The 13,139-nt window shown below is 31.7% G+C and overlaps 2 protein-coding genes and 1 long non-coding RNA gene across 3 annotated transcripts in view; 2 read left to right on the top strand and 1 right to left on the bottom strand.

Annotated features, from left to right (window-relative positions):
* LOC134702400 (sushi, von Willebrand factor type A, EGF and pentraxin domain-containing protein 1-like) overlaps positions 1 to 1,134 on the top strand; it is a 42,235-nt gene extending 41,101 nt beyond the window's left edge. Inside the window, exons 21-22 of the mRNA XM_063563303.1 lie at positions 170 to 352; positions 947 to 1,134. Coding sequence (XP_063419373.1) covers positions 170 to 352; positions 947 to 1,134 — 371 coding nt within the window. The remainder of the gene's footprint in view (positions 1 to 169; positions 353 to 946) is intronic.
* Positions 1,135 to 2,842: 1,708 nt separating this feature from the next.
* Positions 2,843 to 5,121, top strand: LOC134702426 (uncharacterized). The gene is made up of 3 exons (XR_010104407.1): positions 2,843 to 2,928; positions 3,406 to 3,479; positions 4,260 to 5,121. It is a non-coding gene; the product is annotated as an uncharacterized LOC134702426 (long non-coding RNA).
* Positions 5,122 to 5,471: 350 nt separating this feature from the next.
* The window catches only part of LOC134702401 (fibrillin-2-like), a 60,605-nt gene continuing 52,937 nt past the window's right edge, over positions 5,472 to 13,139 (bottom strand). Inside the window, exons 70-79 of the mRNA XM_063563304.1 lie at positions 12,942 to 13,115; positions 11,715 to 11,735; positions 10,837 to 11,043; positions 9,920 to 10,096; positions 9,388 to 9,555; positions 8,728 to 8,955; positions 8,073 to 8,186; positions 7,056 to 7,229; positions 6,397 to 6,588; positions 5,472 to 6,093 (exon numbers count right to left, since the gene is read on the bottom strand). Coding sequence (XP_063419374.1) covers positions 5,999 to 6,093; positions 6,397 to 6,588; positions 7,056 to 7,229; positions 8,073 to 8,186; positions 8,728 to 8,955; positions 9,388 to 9,555; positions 9,920 to 10,096; positions 10,837 to 11,043; positions 11,715 to 11,735; positions 12,942 to 13,115 — 1,550 coding nt within the window. The 3' untranslated portion in view covers positions 5,472 to 5,998. The remainder of the gene's footprint in view (positions 6,094 to 6,396; positions 6,589 to 7,055; positions 7,230 to 8,072; positions 8,187 to 8,727; positions 8,956 to 9,387; positions 9,556 to 9,919; positions 10,097 to 10,836; positions 11,044 to 11,714; positions 11,736 to 12,941; positions 13,116 to 13,139) is intronic.

Below are 13,139 nucleotides of genomic sequence, written 5' to 3' on the forward strand. Positions count from 1 at the left end.
GTTTTCATAATGTCTTTAAATCTCATGATATATGTTACTTACTCAAATACTATATATCATATATATTATTATTTTTTGAAATACGATTCAAAAATACACTGCATACATGCTTAACTATACGCATCATTTAATTCAGAATGAAGACAATATTTAATTTGAATATTTTCAGATGGTTCAGACGAATGCTACACTGTGCTATTAGATGCATTTAATTCCATGGTGAATCAGACACGAGAACGACGGCTTGATAGTGAAGTTGACAATACTATTTATCCTATAGACCCACAATCTCTGAACGTAGATAGCAAGGTTATTTGTGAAAGTGGAATGGTTTCTATAGATTTTAGATGTGGTAATTCCTGGATTTGTTTGATTATATAGTTAAAACAACATCTTCCATCTTATGTAGATAACACTAACACTTGATAAGATACCCTGATCGTTAATGAATTTATTCAAATACAGTTCTCCAAAATCCAATGTCTTCGATCAATTAAATTACAATGCTTAAAGTGCAAAACTGAAACATCGAAAGTTTTTTGAAAATTGAGATCCTTTTCAACCGATTTTTTTTTTTAATATTGGAGTATATGCGGATAGTTATACAAGGAACAAAGCAGATTAAAATAGGGTATAAAAGAACCACATAAATTTACTTGTTGGTCACCCGAGCGCCTTCGTTCAAGACACTTCAAACTAGCACATATTCTAACAATAAAAACAAATTAACATATAATTACAAATTATATAACATGTTTTGCTTATTAAGAGGCTGCCTCTTTTATTTCGAAGAGCAATATCAGCTAGCATTGTACAATTTTCAAAACCCAAATCAAAATATAGGAAAGTTATCAATATGCAACATCAATAACTTAGTAGTTTATTTTTTATTTTGGTACATTTTGTACTTGGATACTTTTTTTTAAATATGTATTTTCTTCCGCAGTGTCCTGCAGCAAGGGTAGATTTGAAAGTAAAGGGAATTGTGAGCTTTGTGGTGTTGGCTATTATCAGTACGAAATTGGTAGAACATATTGTAAAACGTGTCCAGATGGCAAAACAACTTTAGGCAAAGGTTCTACCAACATTAACGATTGCTCAGGTATTTGTAATTTTAGAGTTGCTATCATATAATTACTTTTTTTAACGTTCTTATCGATTCTATATCACGTTGCAAAATGTCTATTTAATGTTTGATCGAATGTTTTGGAATACAAATTTCAAACTTTGTGTCTATAATAGTTCTTTTTCGTTCTTATAAAAATAACTGACCCAAAACCCGGCTTTATGCGCTATAAAGGCTAATTATTTTCAATAAAAGGAGTTGAATGCTAACTGATGGAAATGAAGGCAACAGTAGTATTCTTCTTTGCAAAATTCATAAATCGATTGAGAGAAAACAAATCTGGGTTCACAAACTAAAACTGAGGTAAACACATCATGATATGGACAGCAACGAAACAATAAAAACACCGAAGTGCAACAAATCACCAACACGACAATGCAACACACACAGTTAACAACTGCCATTTTCTGACTTTGTACAGGACCTTTGAAGAAAAGTGGTAAGTTGAACCTGGTTATGTGCCTAGTAAACCTCGCTCGTTTATGGCAATGTCAAATATAACACTAAAATGACCACATTACATGACAGGACTACAGTACAAATAAATGCAAACACGTCCAGGACAGAGAAATACACAAATAAACTTTAGAATAGAACATTTTGACATGTTAATAGCTATCAAAGGTACCAGGTAACATAAAGACTTTTGTTTTTTGGTCGGTTTCTGACATGTTTGTAAGTTTAATTTCATAACTTTAAGAATAATTTATGTATCGTATTAATCATATGTTAGTTAAATACCGTTGATTAACCTTTTTTCTTATTAATATTTCAATCGCTACTACGTGCAATACCTTGTTGGATATATTTGTGAGGGAGATGCGTTTCTTGTCGGTTGCGTCATTCTTTAACTATATATGATTTGCATGTGACCAAAATCGGCAGTTGATATTTATTTTTTCAATAAATTGATTAACTTACAAAGTAATTTTTATTTCAGTTAAAGTGAACAATCACATGGAAGGTAACTGTTTATTTTTCATAATATCGCTGCATCTTGTCGACTGTACTTATGTTTTTTGACATAGTTTATTAATCTAATTCTATGAATCGCCCTTCAAGGAACTGATTCCATTCTTCCTTGCTTCAAAATTTTAAGGTAAATTTTGTTTTTTTTAATCTGAAGTTTTTCATGAATTAAGTTGTGTGACACATCCTATGATTATATATAAAAGAAGATGTGCTATAATTGCTATTGAGACAGCGCTTGAAAAGAGAAAACTAACGGCCTAAATAATGTACAAAAAGAACCAAATACAAATATGTCACACATCAACAAAGAAAAACCTTTGAATTACAGTCCCCGAACTTGGGAGATACACATTAAGAATATAGTGGCGTTAAACGTGTTTTTAGGGTGACCGACCTTTCCTTGATATTTATCATTTGTATCACCTTTTTTAGAAGTAGTTTCATAACGAGCTTTCAACGAGATTTTAACGAGAATGAAACGTCAAGAGAAAACTTCCTTAAAAAAGAGGAGACCGATACCAGAGGGACATTTAAACTAATGAGTCTATACTTAACTGACGACATCATGGCTGAGCAAGACCAACCTGGATGTGATCTTAAATCTAGCGGTTCTCACTTATGTCACAAATTTCATGGCGCTACAACAAAATCTTAAATAAAAAAAACTAGCTTCACATTTTTATTCTCTTTTGCTTTTTATTCTGTTTGTTCTCTAATAACATGTCCATGTTTGTTGTTTTAGATATTGTTAATGGTACGGTTATTGGCGTGGTCGGTGCACTTAGTGTAGCGTCAATAATTGTTCTGATTTTGTTACTGAGGAGAAATCTGTAAGTATTAATATTTCTTTTCATGTTTTTTTTTTTTTGGTAATTGTCATATTTATCATTATTTAAAATTTGATCTTCATTTGTAAACAATTACTATAGGCTGTCTGTTATGAATGTACGTAAAGTTTAACACTTATTCTAGATTTATAAATTGTTTTGCGAATTTTGTATTGGTCAATCTAGAGAACTCATTATGTTATGCATTACATTAAGCTTGTATTGTGTATACGTGTGGTTGGCAAGTTCATTGTAAAATGTAGAATTTTAAGAGTGCTTGGTTAGTTACTAATATACATAGTATAATTCGAATATTACGTGAAATTTAAAGTTTATCTTATATTTCATGAGTAAATTTATACAAAAGATGAAGTTATACAAAGTAGCATTATGTTACAAAATACGACATGCTCGCGCGTCCATGACCTAATATTTGTACTTGGTTATTGAGATTTCAAAGACAGTGCATTTCTTTTTTAGGAGGAAAAATCCAAAAATCGTTGATTATAACGTCAAAAAAGACTTTAATGCGAAAACAACGTATCAAAATACAGGTGAGCACGACACGTTATATCACATCAATGTTTTATATATGATAGAATGGGAACGAGGGATGGGTCAATGATATGTGTTTAATTTAAATGTATATAACAATTATGTTGGGGTTAATTCTCATGTGTAGAAAAAAGTAAAATCACAACAATACTGCACTCCGAGGAAAATTGAATCGAAAAGTCCCTAATCACATGGCAAAATCAAATGACAAAACACATCAAACGTCAAATGGACAACAACTGTCATATTCCTGACTTGGTACAGGCAGAATATGGTGGATTGAACATGTTTTATAGCGCTAAACCTCTCACTTTTACGACAGTGACATCAAATGCCGTTACATTTACAACGAAGCGTAAACAAAACAGACATAATAAATAAAATAGTCAAAATATGGGTACAGCAGTCATCATTGTTTTACAATCTTCAAACAAAAACAGTTACAAAAAAGCACAAAAGCAAATTTTAATGTAAAAACACATTCATTGCTTCGCTTGTCTGACGTCAGAAAATGTATAAGTCACATTGGAAGAAATTTTGTCGTTCAATGTTTACACATTGGAGAATGTTGGCATACAGGGATAAAATTTCAAAAGTATGTTCGAATTAGTTTCAGAAAAAGAGACCCATATAGATTTTTTTTTAGATAATTTATGTTTAACATTAACTGTTGACAATTGTAAGCAATACATTAAAGATTCATTATTTTTTTAAACGTGTACAGTGATTAAAGAACAATATTAACATACAATTGAGTGATATATTTTTGTTTATTTCAGAGTTGACATCTTTCAGAACAAGGAACTTTTAAAGAAATATCCACTGATGATAAATAGCATTATATAAATGAGATAATTATAAACAATATGCTAGAAGTAAAACGTGTTTGTTAGTAAATTAGTTTTAAAATAAATTGATACAAAATCTCATAGACTTCTCTTAAATATAAAAGATAAAACCAGCCTCACAGATCAAAGTTGACTCAATTACTCAGATGCGATGACTAATTCCATTTTGTTATTGTTCTCTGTCGTCTTTCGTCGATTCCAAAGCGCAATTCATTCACTCGGTAACTAGCAGTTTAACTTCAAGTACATCCATCGTGTGAAAGAACTTTGAATATACATTTATAATCCAAATAACAAACAGGCAATACCAATTACTCTGTAATAAATTTTTTTTTTATAAAACAGTCCACCAACCGTCAAGTAGTATATATACATCAACTCTAACAAAAGATTTTCCAGTTTCTGATAATCATGTCTCCAGTCATCGAATTTCTTTTACATTTATCAGAAAATGACTTATAAAAACCACATCTTTCAGATATATATTGGTGGTACTTAATTGAAGTTCTTTATTTGTTTCAAGATTGCTATATATTAAAAAGCTGACGTCATTCTGATAATTTTATGATAAATACAAAATAATTGAAGAATTGTTATGTATTGTTAGGAATACAATATCGTTATCATCGATTTGTGTTTTTATTTATTGAAGGGAAGGATTCTTTTTACAAAAATAAGTTTTACTATAGCATGGATTTTAATTATGTCGATGATAGTTGGAAATTCACAAGTCATAGGATGGTCGGAGTTCTGTATTTTTGTTATTTTACTTTTTACCGTATTAATTTTCAACTGATTAGTTCATATTTGCGTTCAATTATCGTAAATAAATAAAGCCCAAAATATTCAAGGCTAACTGTTGTTCATACTTGTATATTGTGTGGAGATTGTTATTCACGATGTCATGTTTTCCCCTTTTGGTATTTCTTTTTTTTACATTAGGTTTGAGTTGCTTTTCATGTTTTTTCTGGGAACGAATCATTTTTCATTTAAATAGATGGTTCAAAAACCATTATATAACGAAAATGTGGTGTAGTTAGGTTATGTCCAGATCTTGACAAGTTTATGAGTTGTATGTCATATTCTCCCTTCCTGACAAAAGTTTAGGACAATTGATTGAAATTTTAATCAGATCAGTAAAACTGTGAGTAAACATATTTTATTGGTCTATAAATTTAACAAAATCTAAGATGCATTTATCACAGACTAAAATACAGGATAACAGAATAAGTGGATCTTCCATGATTTCCAGCAGGAGAAACAAACCTGGTTAATCTAATTAATTATCCCTCTAATTATAAAGGGAATCATAATCGTATTAATATGCAAATATTCATATGTACAAGAACTAAAATCTTGTCTTAAAAGTATGATCTGCTACACACAATACAACCATATACCATATAAGTTAAAATTAAAAAGTATACAATGATATAAATCTAAAACGTCACATCAATGAAAAAACAATAAAACAAATAAAACTGTAAAACATGTAATTAAAAGGAATACTAAGATTATATTTCAAGAGTTAGTAGGACGTACGTAAATGATAAATTTTAATTTTGTTAATAGAAAATAATAGTATGAAATACAATGTACAAACACTCAATTTGTTTGCCATATTGTCAAAGTTAATACTGTATATTCACACCAATCGTATAAACATCCTGTTAATTGGCAATGTGCATAGCTACTCCTATTAATATGATAGTGTTCAGCATAATCCAGGAGAAATTAATTCTCGAAGCCTTTGACTGGAGGGCACCTGTGAAGAAAAATCATTTTTTAACACCAAATTATCAAACTTTGTTTTATATTATATGCATCTTTCTAAGTCTTATTTTGCAGTATTTGTTGGTTTATTGTGTAATTTACATTATAACAATACTTAGCTGGCATGCTTAACTTGTTGATAGCCATGAAGACTTTCGAACAAAAAGTGCATTTTATATTAAACTGAGATAAAAGTGTTTAAGGAAACTTCGTTTGTTGTGCATTTTATTGGTTCTGTTTACTGTTCCAATATTATTTTCCAAATCAATAAGCATTTTATTATTTTGATATATACCTGGATGCATCATACATTCAGGTGTATGGCCGTCCCATTCACCAATCATTAGACATGTTCTAGTCAGATTGCCTGTAGCGAGGACCGGTGACTCTTCTTTGCAGACGTAGGTGGCGATCTGTCCTGGACCTGTTTCAAACAATTGCAATTGCGTGGTGGAATGTTCTTCGGGTCTGCCGCAATCAATCAGTTCTGTTATAATTACAAAAAAAAAAAGACAATATACAAATATCTTTCTTTTTTACGTGAAGAGTGGTAAAAATTCTGCCTATTGATGAGTAAAACTCGTATATTTGTCCTTCGAATAAACAAATACTTCAGGCATCTGCGCTACGCTTCTTTATTCATACTTGGCCATGATGACAAAAGTGTGTCAGAAATCATATCCGATATTCTTCCTCAGTTATAATAACCTTTCATCATTACCAAACTGACCAAAGAAATATCATTTATAACTATTGATGTAAAAGTCTTTTGGTGTGTCTAGTTTTTGTTTACTCCTTGGTTTTGATTGTTATTGTCTTGGTATATAGCGTCAAAATGCATTTTGTAATAATAGGCCACAAAAGAAAAAATTATTGTAGATGTCATACGAACAAATTAGTTAAAGGTATTGATATTATTATGGTCAAAATATAATCAAAAACGCCCTAACGTACCACATGATGGAAGTGTTCCATTCCATTCTCCATTAATTTGACAAACCCTGTACATATCACCGTCTTTACGTTTGTAATACTCATCACAGGTATAACTAACGGTATCAGTTGGAGAAATTCCAGTCATGTTCATTGTAGCATTTCCGACATCTTCTGGTTCAGGACATTCAATTCCTAGAATTATACCAAAATCTTAGAATTATACAAAAATCATAGAATCATACCACAAAATCTTCGATTTATACAAAAATCCTTACTAAGATGTCACACATTTAACATGATCTTCGTTTCCTATCGGATAACCTCATTTTACCACCCAATCCCAGCCTTGTTTTGTTGTGCCTCCTTTAAATCAGCCATCATTTTTCATATTTATCTGTATACTAGTATATTGTTTCTTTTGTCTTTTTTATTGTAACTTTTTGGGATTTTTTACCATCGTATTGTTAGCTTGATTCGATTTAATAATGAGTTTGTGTTACCCCAAAGAATCTCCGGTCTCTTATTTTTACGTTTGATATGTTTAAAACTGTGAATATCAACAATTATCTTTTAATTCAACTGTAATGCCCTGTATGCAATGTACGAATAAACAAAATGGTCTTTAATATTTACCAAAGGTACCAGGATTATAACTTAATACGCCAGACGAGTGTTTCGTCTACATAAGACTCGTCAGTGACGCTCAAATAAAAAGCGTTTAAGCGAAATATAATATGTAAGGACTACACACGTAATCCAAAGGTAAGCTTAACAAACCTTTAGACATATGAAGCCCCTTTCTGTAACCATAAAACTCATACGTAGTTTTCATTGTTATATTTGTAGATCTGTTATCTTCATGTCATTTACTTTTTTTCTGTTCGTAGAATTGTTTTGAACAACTCCTCCGTATTTTGCCGACATTTGTATTGTCTACTTCCCTTTCTTGTTTTTTAATCAATGAATCAAATACACAAAGACGGTCAAACCTATAGCGATGCTGACCATTACAATTTCAACAGACCTATTACTTACGATGTTCACAATTGATTCCACTAAAGTATCCCTCACATGTACATGTATATGTTCCAGGTCCATCCTCACAAGAGGCACCATTCTGGCAGGGATCGGAACCACAGTCATTATACTCTACAATACAAATCAAGGTCTACTTAATCTTTATTTTAAAGTTGCTATAGAAAATATCTCCTAAATGGAAGGAACTCATGTGATATGTATGTCGCTACTTATCGTGCCCTTTTTACTTTATTTGAAATTTCACCACAATTTTGCATGACATAGGTAACACAACGGGATGTCAAAGTTGCAAATGAGACTACATACATTTCTGGTATACTACATTGTACATTTGTTTAAAATTGTTTAGTCTGTTTAATTTTGAAACTGATTTTCAACTACAATCTTAGTTTTGTTATAATAATAATAATAATAATAATAATAATAACAATAATAATAATAATAATAATAATAAATTCTTTATTCAAAAGGGTAAACTCAGTTAGTTACAATAAACTAATCTTCTCTGAGGCCCTCACTTTCTAGAAATGTGTATTCGACTAAAAAAATTTAGGGAAAATTTCGACGATTGGTAGTTCTGACAATCGGACGGGCATATATTTACGTAACTAACTCTACTAGTGCTATTGGCGACGCAGAAATTCACAATTACCTGGTATAAAACAAACACTGAAATCTGCCCGACATCCTTCATCTACCCACACTCCTGTTGTGTTATATCCAAACGAATAACCATCTGTGCATTCACCGTCCGAAATAGGAGAGTATTGTTTTAAGAGCGTCATACTGTACAACAAGCTATTAGATGTCAGGCCTGTAACTTCGCATTCATGTCTAGCATACTGCCAGCTATCACATCTCACAGTCAAGCATTGGCCATCTGAAAAACAAATTAGCAAAACTTGATTGGAATTGTGTGCATGTCGGGTTAAAGGATGAAACAAATATTTTATCTTAATCAGAAAGGCGAATTGTAGGGTTTTTAGTATTGCAAAACACTTTACCTTTGAACTGATCTACTCACGTTTGCTCTTGATTTTTTAACAAAAAGCGAAGACAATCAGAATAGCACAGTCACAATTCATGTTTTTGATTTTACCATGATCGAACCAAAGTAAACATGATTCAAGATTTGAAAGTGATTCTTAAAACCTTTGCCATGTTGGAGTGTATTGCGTAATTTTCATAACGTGCAGTGTGTGTGTGGTTCCATTAAAATGAGAAAACCTACATATTAATGAGGAGATGAATTAGCATGAATACAGCTGCTATCAGACATTTTAGTATTATATTTATTAAAGTCTTGACCAACCTTGGCAGAGGTAAGAATTACACTCCTGAACTTTTGTTGTTTCCCCAACACATGCATTTCCCCCATGCAGTGGTGCTGGGTTTGTACAAGATCTGCTCCCTGTTTGTGTCCCACTCCCACATGACACTGAACATTTACTCCAACTCCAATCAGTCCATCCACCATCAACTGTCAAATATATTCAGATTATAAATTACACTTACAAAAACAAAAGTGACTCACAGATTATGGCTATTTGGTTTATTTAGCTACTGGTTCCAAATAAAAGTATCAAGCTACTCATTAATCCATTTGTATTGTATTCGATAATAAAGTTACAAGTCTAGCTTTCCGACTTTGTCTTTTTATACAAATACTCGGATAGGGAGTTAGCTTCCTTACCATGCTGACACTTGTTTAAGTTGCCAATGGTGTCTCAAAAAAATGAAAATCAAGGATATTCCGATATTTGCAATTGACTAGTATAAAGAAAGCCCATACCAAGGATTTTATAACTTGTCTTTTTTCTTAAATAATCTCTCTGTAAACATACCTGACATCGGAGTACAATTAGCATCTGCTGGGTAAGCACATGTTGAAAGAGTAACCGACCAATGCAGTCCTTCAACACAATTCATCTGCACGGCGGCTCCATGAACACAGCGGTAATATATTGAGCAGTCATATGGATCCGCAACAAAATCTCCTTCGTTCTTTGCAATGCACATGTCTGAAAGAACAAATAATGCAACGTTCTATTGACATAATATATACTGTTCATTGCAATGTATATATTTGGACAAAACCTAAAGATGCAGCGTTCGGTTGCATATTTGATTAGAGATTAAATGAGAACATCATTTGGCGTTTTAAAAATCATACCTGTATCAACTCGAGACACAAATATCATCACGGGAGTTCTCCTCTATGTATAATATTGGTGGATTTGGTGTGAGAAATTGAAAAAAAAACATATAATTTACACTATATTTTATATATGTTAATGAAGTACAACTTATTTCTTTTGTGTATTTTTTTATGACACATGACGAAGTACACATTGGGGCTTGATAACACTTTTGTATAAACTGTGACTGATAAAGATTACGTCACGTCATACATATCTCTTATGTAAATCTCTGAATCCTCGCCAGGGTTCGACTTTTTCCTGTCTGGTTTAACAGCTTTTTAACCGTTTGTAGAAGGTTTTTAATATTCAAAAGATTTGGCATCGAGTACTCTGGATAGACTTTTATTATGAAATGCGCAACTGGCGCAATAACATTGATATAGTTAATGTTCTTGTGTTTCGAGTACAAAATCGTTCCTATTGGGTATATCCGAAATATAGAACTGTTCATGGATACATTGAATTCTTCTATAAGCCTTAAAACATTAAATGAATTATAAAATAACTTCATTATAAAACATACGCCGGGATGATGTTCATAAAAAAAATTGTGAACTGACCAGAAGTATACCCAGATCTTGTGTCATCACTTTGTTCATTAACAGTACAACCAGCGTTGTCTGGGTGGTTGCATACTTTGTTTGTCTGGTCCCAGTGTAAACCATGATCACAGAACATTGGAGATGTAATACCATTGCGGCAAACATAATACGCATCACATGTCAATTGGTTGGAATAGAAGCCGTCAGCTTTGCCACTGCAGAAATCTATATGTAAAGAACCAAAAAAAATTGGCTGCTTCATATGAGACAAGATTATTCAGTAGCACGTCCATTAACAATCCATTTGTGAATCACGTGTTAAAGATGTTAGCAATAGTATTCACTATCTCTAAACAATGATGAATTTTGTTATATAAACTAGTTTGATCTTATAAATGCAGTTGTCCTACAATTAATTACAGATTAAAATGTAAAAAGTATATATTCGTTAAACATTTCGCCTTTAATCACTTTTTATTTCTACTAACTTATTTAATTAGTTGCTGTTACATCAACGCTTCTTACACATACACCACATGAATACTATAAATCAAAAATTTATTGGGAGCATATATTATTGCTATTCTACTTGACGAAACAAAACCAGAGATTATACATTAATAAGGAAAAGCAACCAATATCCAACATGTATCAGGCAATAATTTCTGCGGAAGGTCGTTGATTTTCTCTAGGTATATCGCCCTTATTTATTAGTGTAAACTGTTTGTCATGATTATATTCTAGGATGAATTATAGTTCCCCGAGTGAAGGTTTTGTTAAGTCTTTGAGATCGGAAGTGGTTCAACTTTTAATGAGGGCATTTGTGTGTGACTTTAACCTTCTATCAGGAATATCATTTTCAAAAACACAGAAATGATTAAGAAAGAGTAATTTACCTGAGTTGACGAATGGAGACTCTGAAATAAAAAAAAAAATTAATGTTATTCAAAATGGTGACATACCAAAACGTCCTACTAAAATATATCATTCGATAGTGTAGTTAAATAATAATAACTATTGGGTATAAGTTCATACTAGCGTTTGTTAAATCATTTTAACCCGCTGCATTTGTTTGCACCAGTCCTATATCGAACTTTCATTGAAATTGAGTTCCGATTTGAAATGAATGGTAATTTTAAATACAAAAGTTTACAACATAAGTCGTAATTGTTTCTTTTTATTATATTTGGACATCGTTTTTGTCTTCTGTACAATATTGTTGGTATATTAAATGTGTAGTTAATATTACTTAATGTGATTTTAATGCATTTGTTGGGAGTTGAAAATAAAGGCAACAGTAGTAAACCGCTGTTCAAAATTTATAAATCGATTTAGAAATAAAAATCAAAATCGGGGTTAAATCTGAGGGGAAAACCTCAAATAAAAGAGGATAGCTACGACACAACAGAATACAACATTAAATTGTAACACATACAGAAACAAACTATAATATAACAATGGCCATTTGCCAGACTTGGTACAGGACATTTTAGAACAAAAAATGGTGGGTTGAACATCGTTTTGTGGAATACCAAACCTCCCGTCTCTATTGCAATGTTAAATATAACATTTAAATGACAACATTACATGACAGGACTACAATATTAATAAATGGGAGAACACAAAGAACAAAGAAGCACACGAGTAATAGCTAAAACAAGTTACAAGGTTTGGAATTTAATACGCAAGACGCGCGTTTCGTCCACACAAGACTAACCAGTGACGCTCAGACGAAAACAGTTCTAAAGTCAAATCAAGTACTAGTACGAAGTTGAAGAGCATAATTAAGTTTTTTTGTTATTTAACATATTATTGATATGTTGAAAACTATACCTAATCTAACTATTAACAAAACTTTTAATTTTTAATATACTAAGGCTTTTCTACCTTTCCGAATTTTTGGTTCTCAATGCTCTTCAACTTCGTACTATATTTTGTCTTTTTAACATTTTTCGATTCGAACGTCACTGATGAGTCTTTTGTAGACGAAACGCACGTCTGGCGTTAATATAAAATGTAAATCCTGGTATCTACGATGAGTTGATTTACAATTATGAACTTGTGTATTTACAATTTCCTTCATTTGATAAAAGATTAAACTTTAAAAAAGAATATTTCCAAACCTGCACACTCTGCTTCATTAGAACATGTTTGAGTCTTGTATTGTTCTCCTTCACAGTTTTTACCACCACCAATTGGTTCTGGGCTGGAACAATCTCTCGTTGAAATCTGTATACCACTACCACAAGTTGTCGAACATACCGAAAACTCACTCCATATAGACCATCCACCATCATCTACAAACATTAAATCAAAACTCT

This window comes from Mytilus trossulus, unplaced genomic scaffold (assembly GCF_036588685.1).
Source record: "Mytilus trossulus isolate FHL-02 unplaced genomic scaffold, PNRI_Mtr1.1.1.hap1 h1tg000457l__unscaffolded, whole genome shotgun sequence".
Classification (NCBI taxonomy): domain Eukaryota; kingdom Metazoa; phylum Mollusca; class Bivalvia; order Mytilida; family Mytilidae; genus Mytilus; species Mytilus trossulus.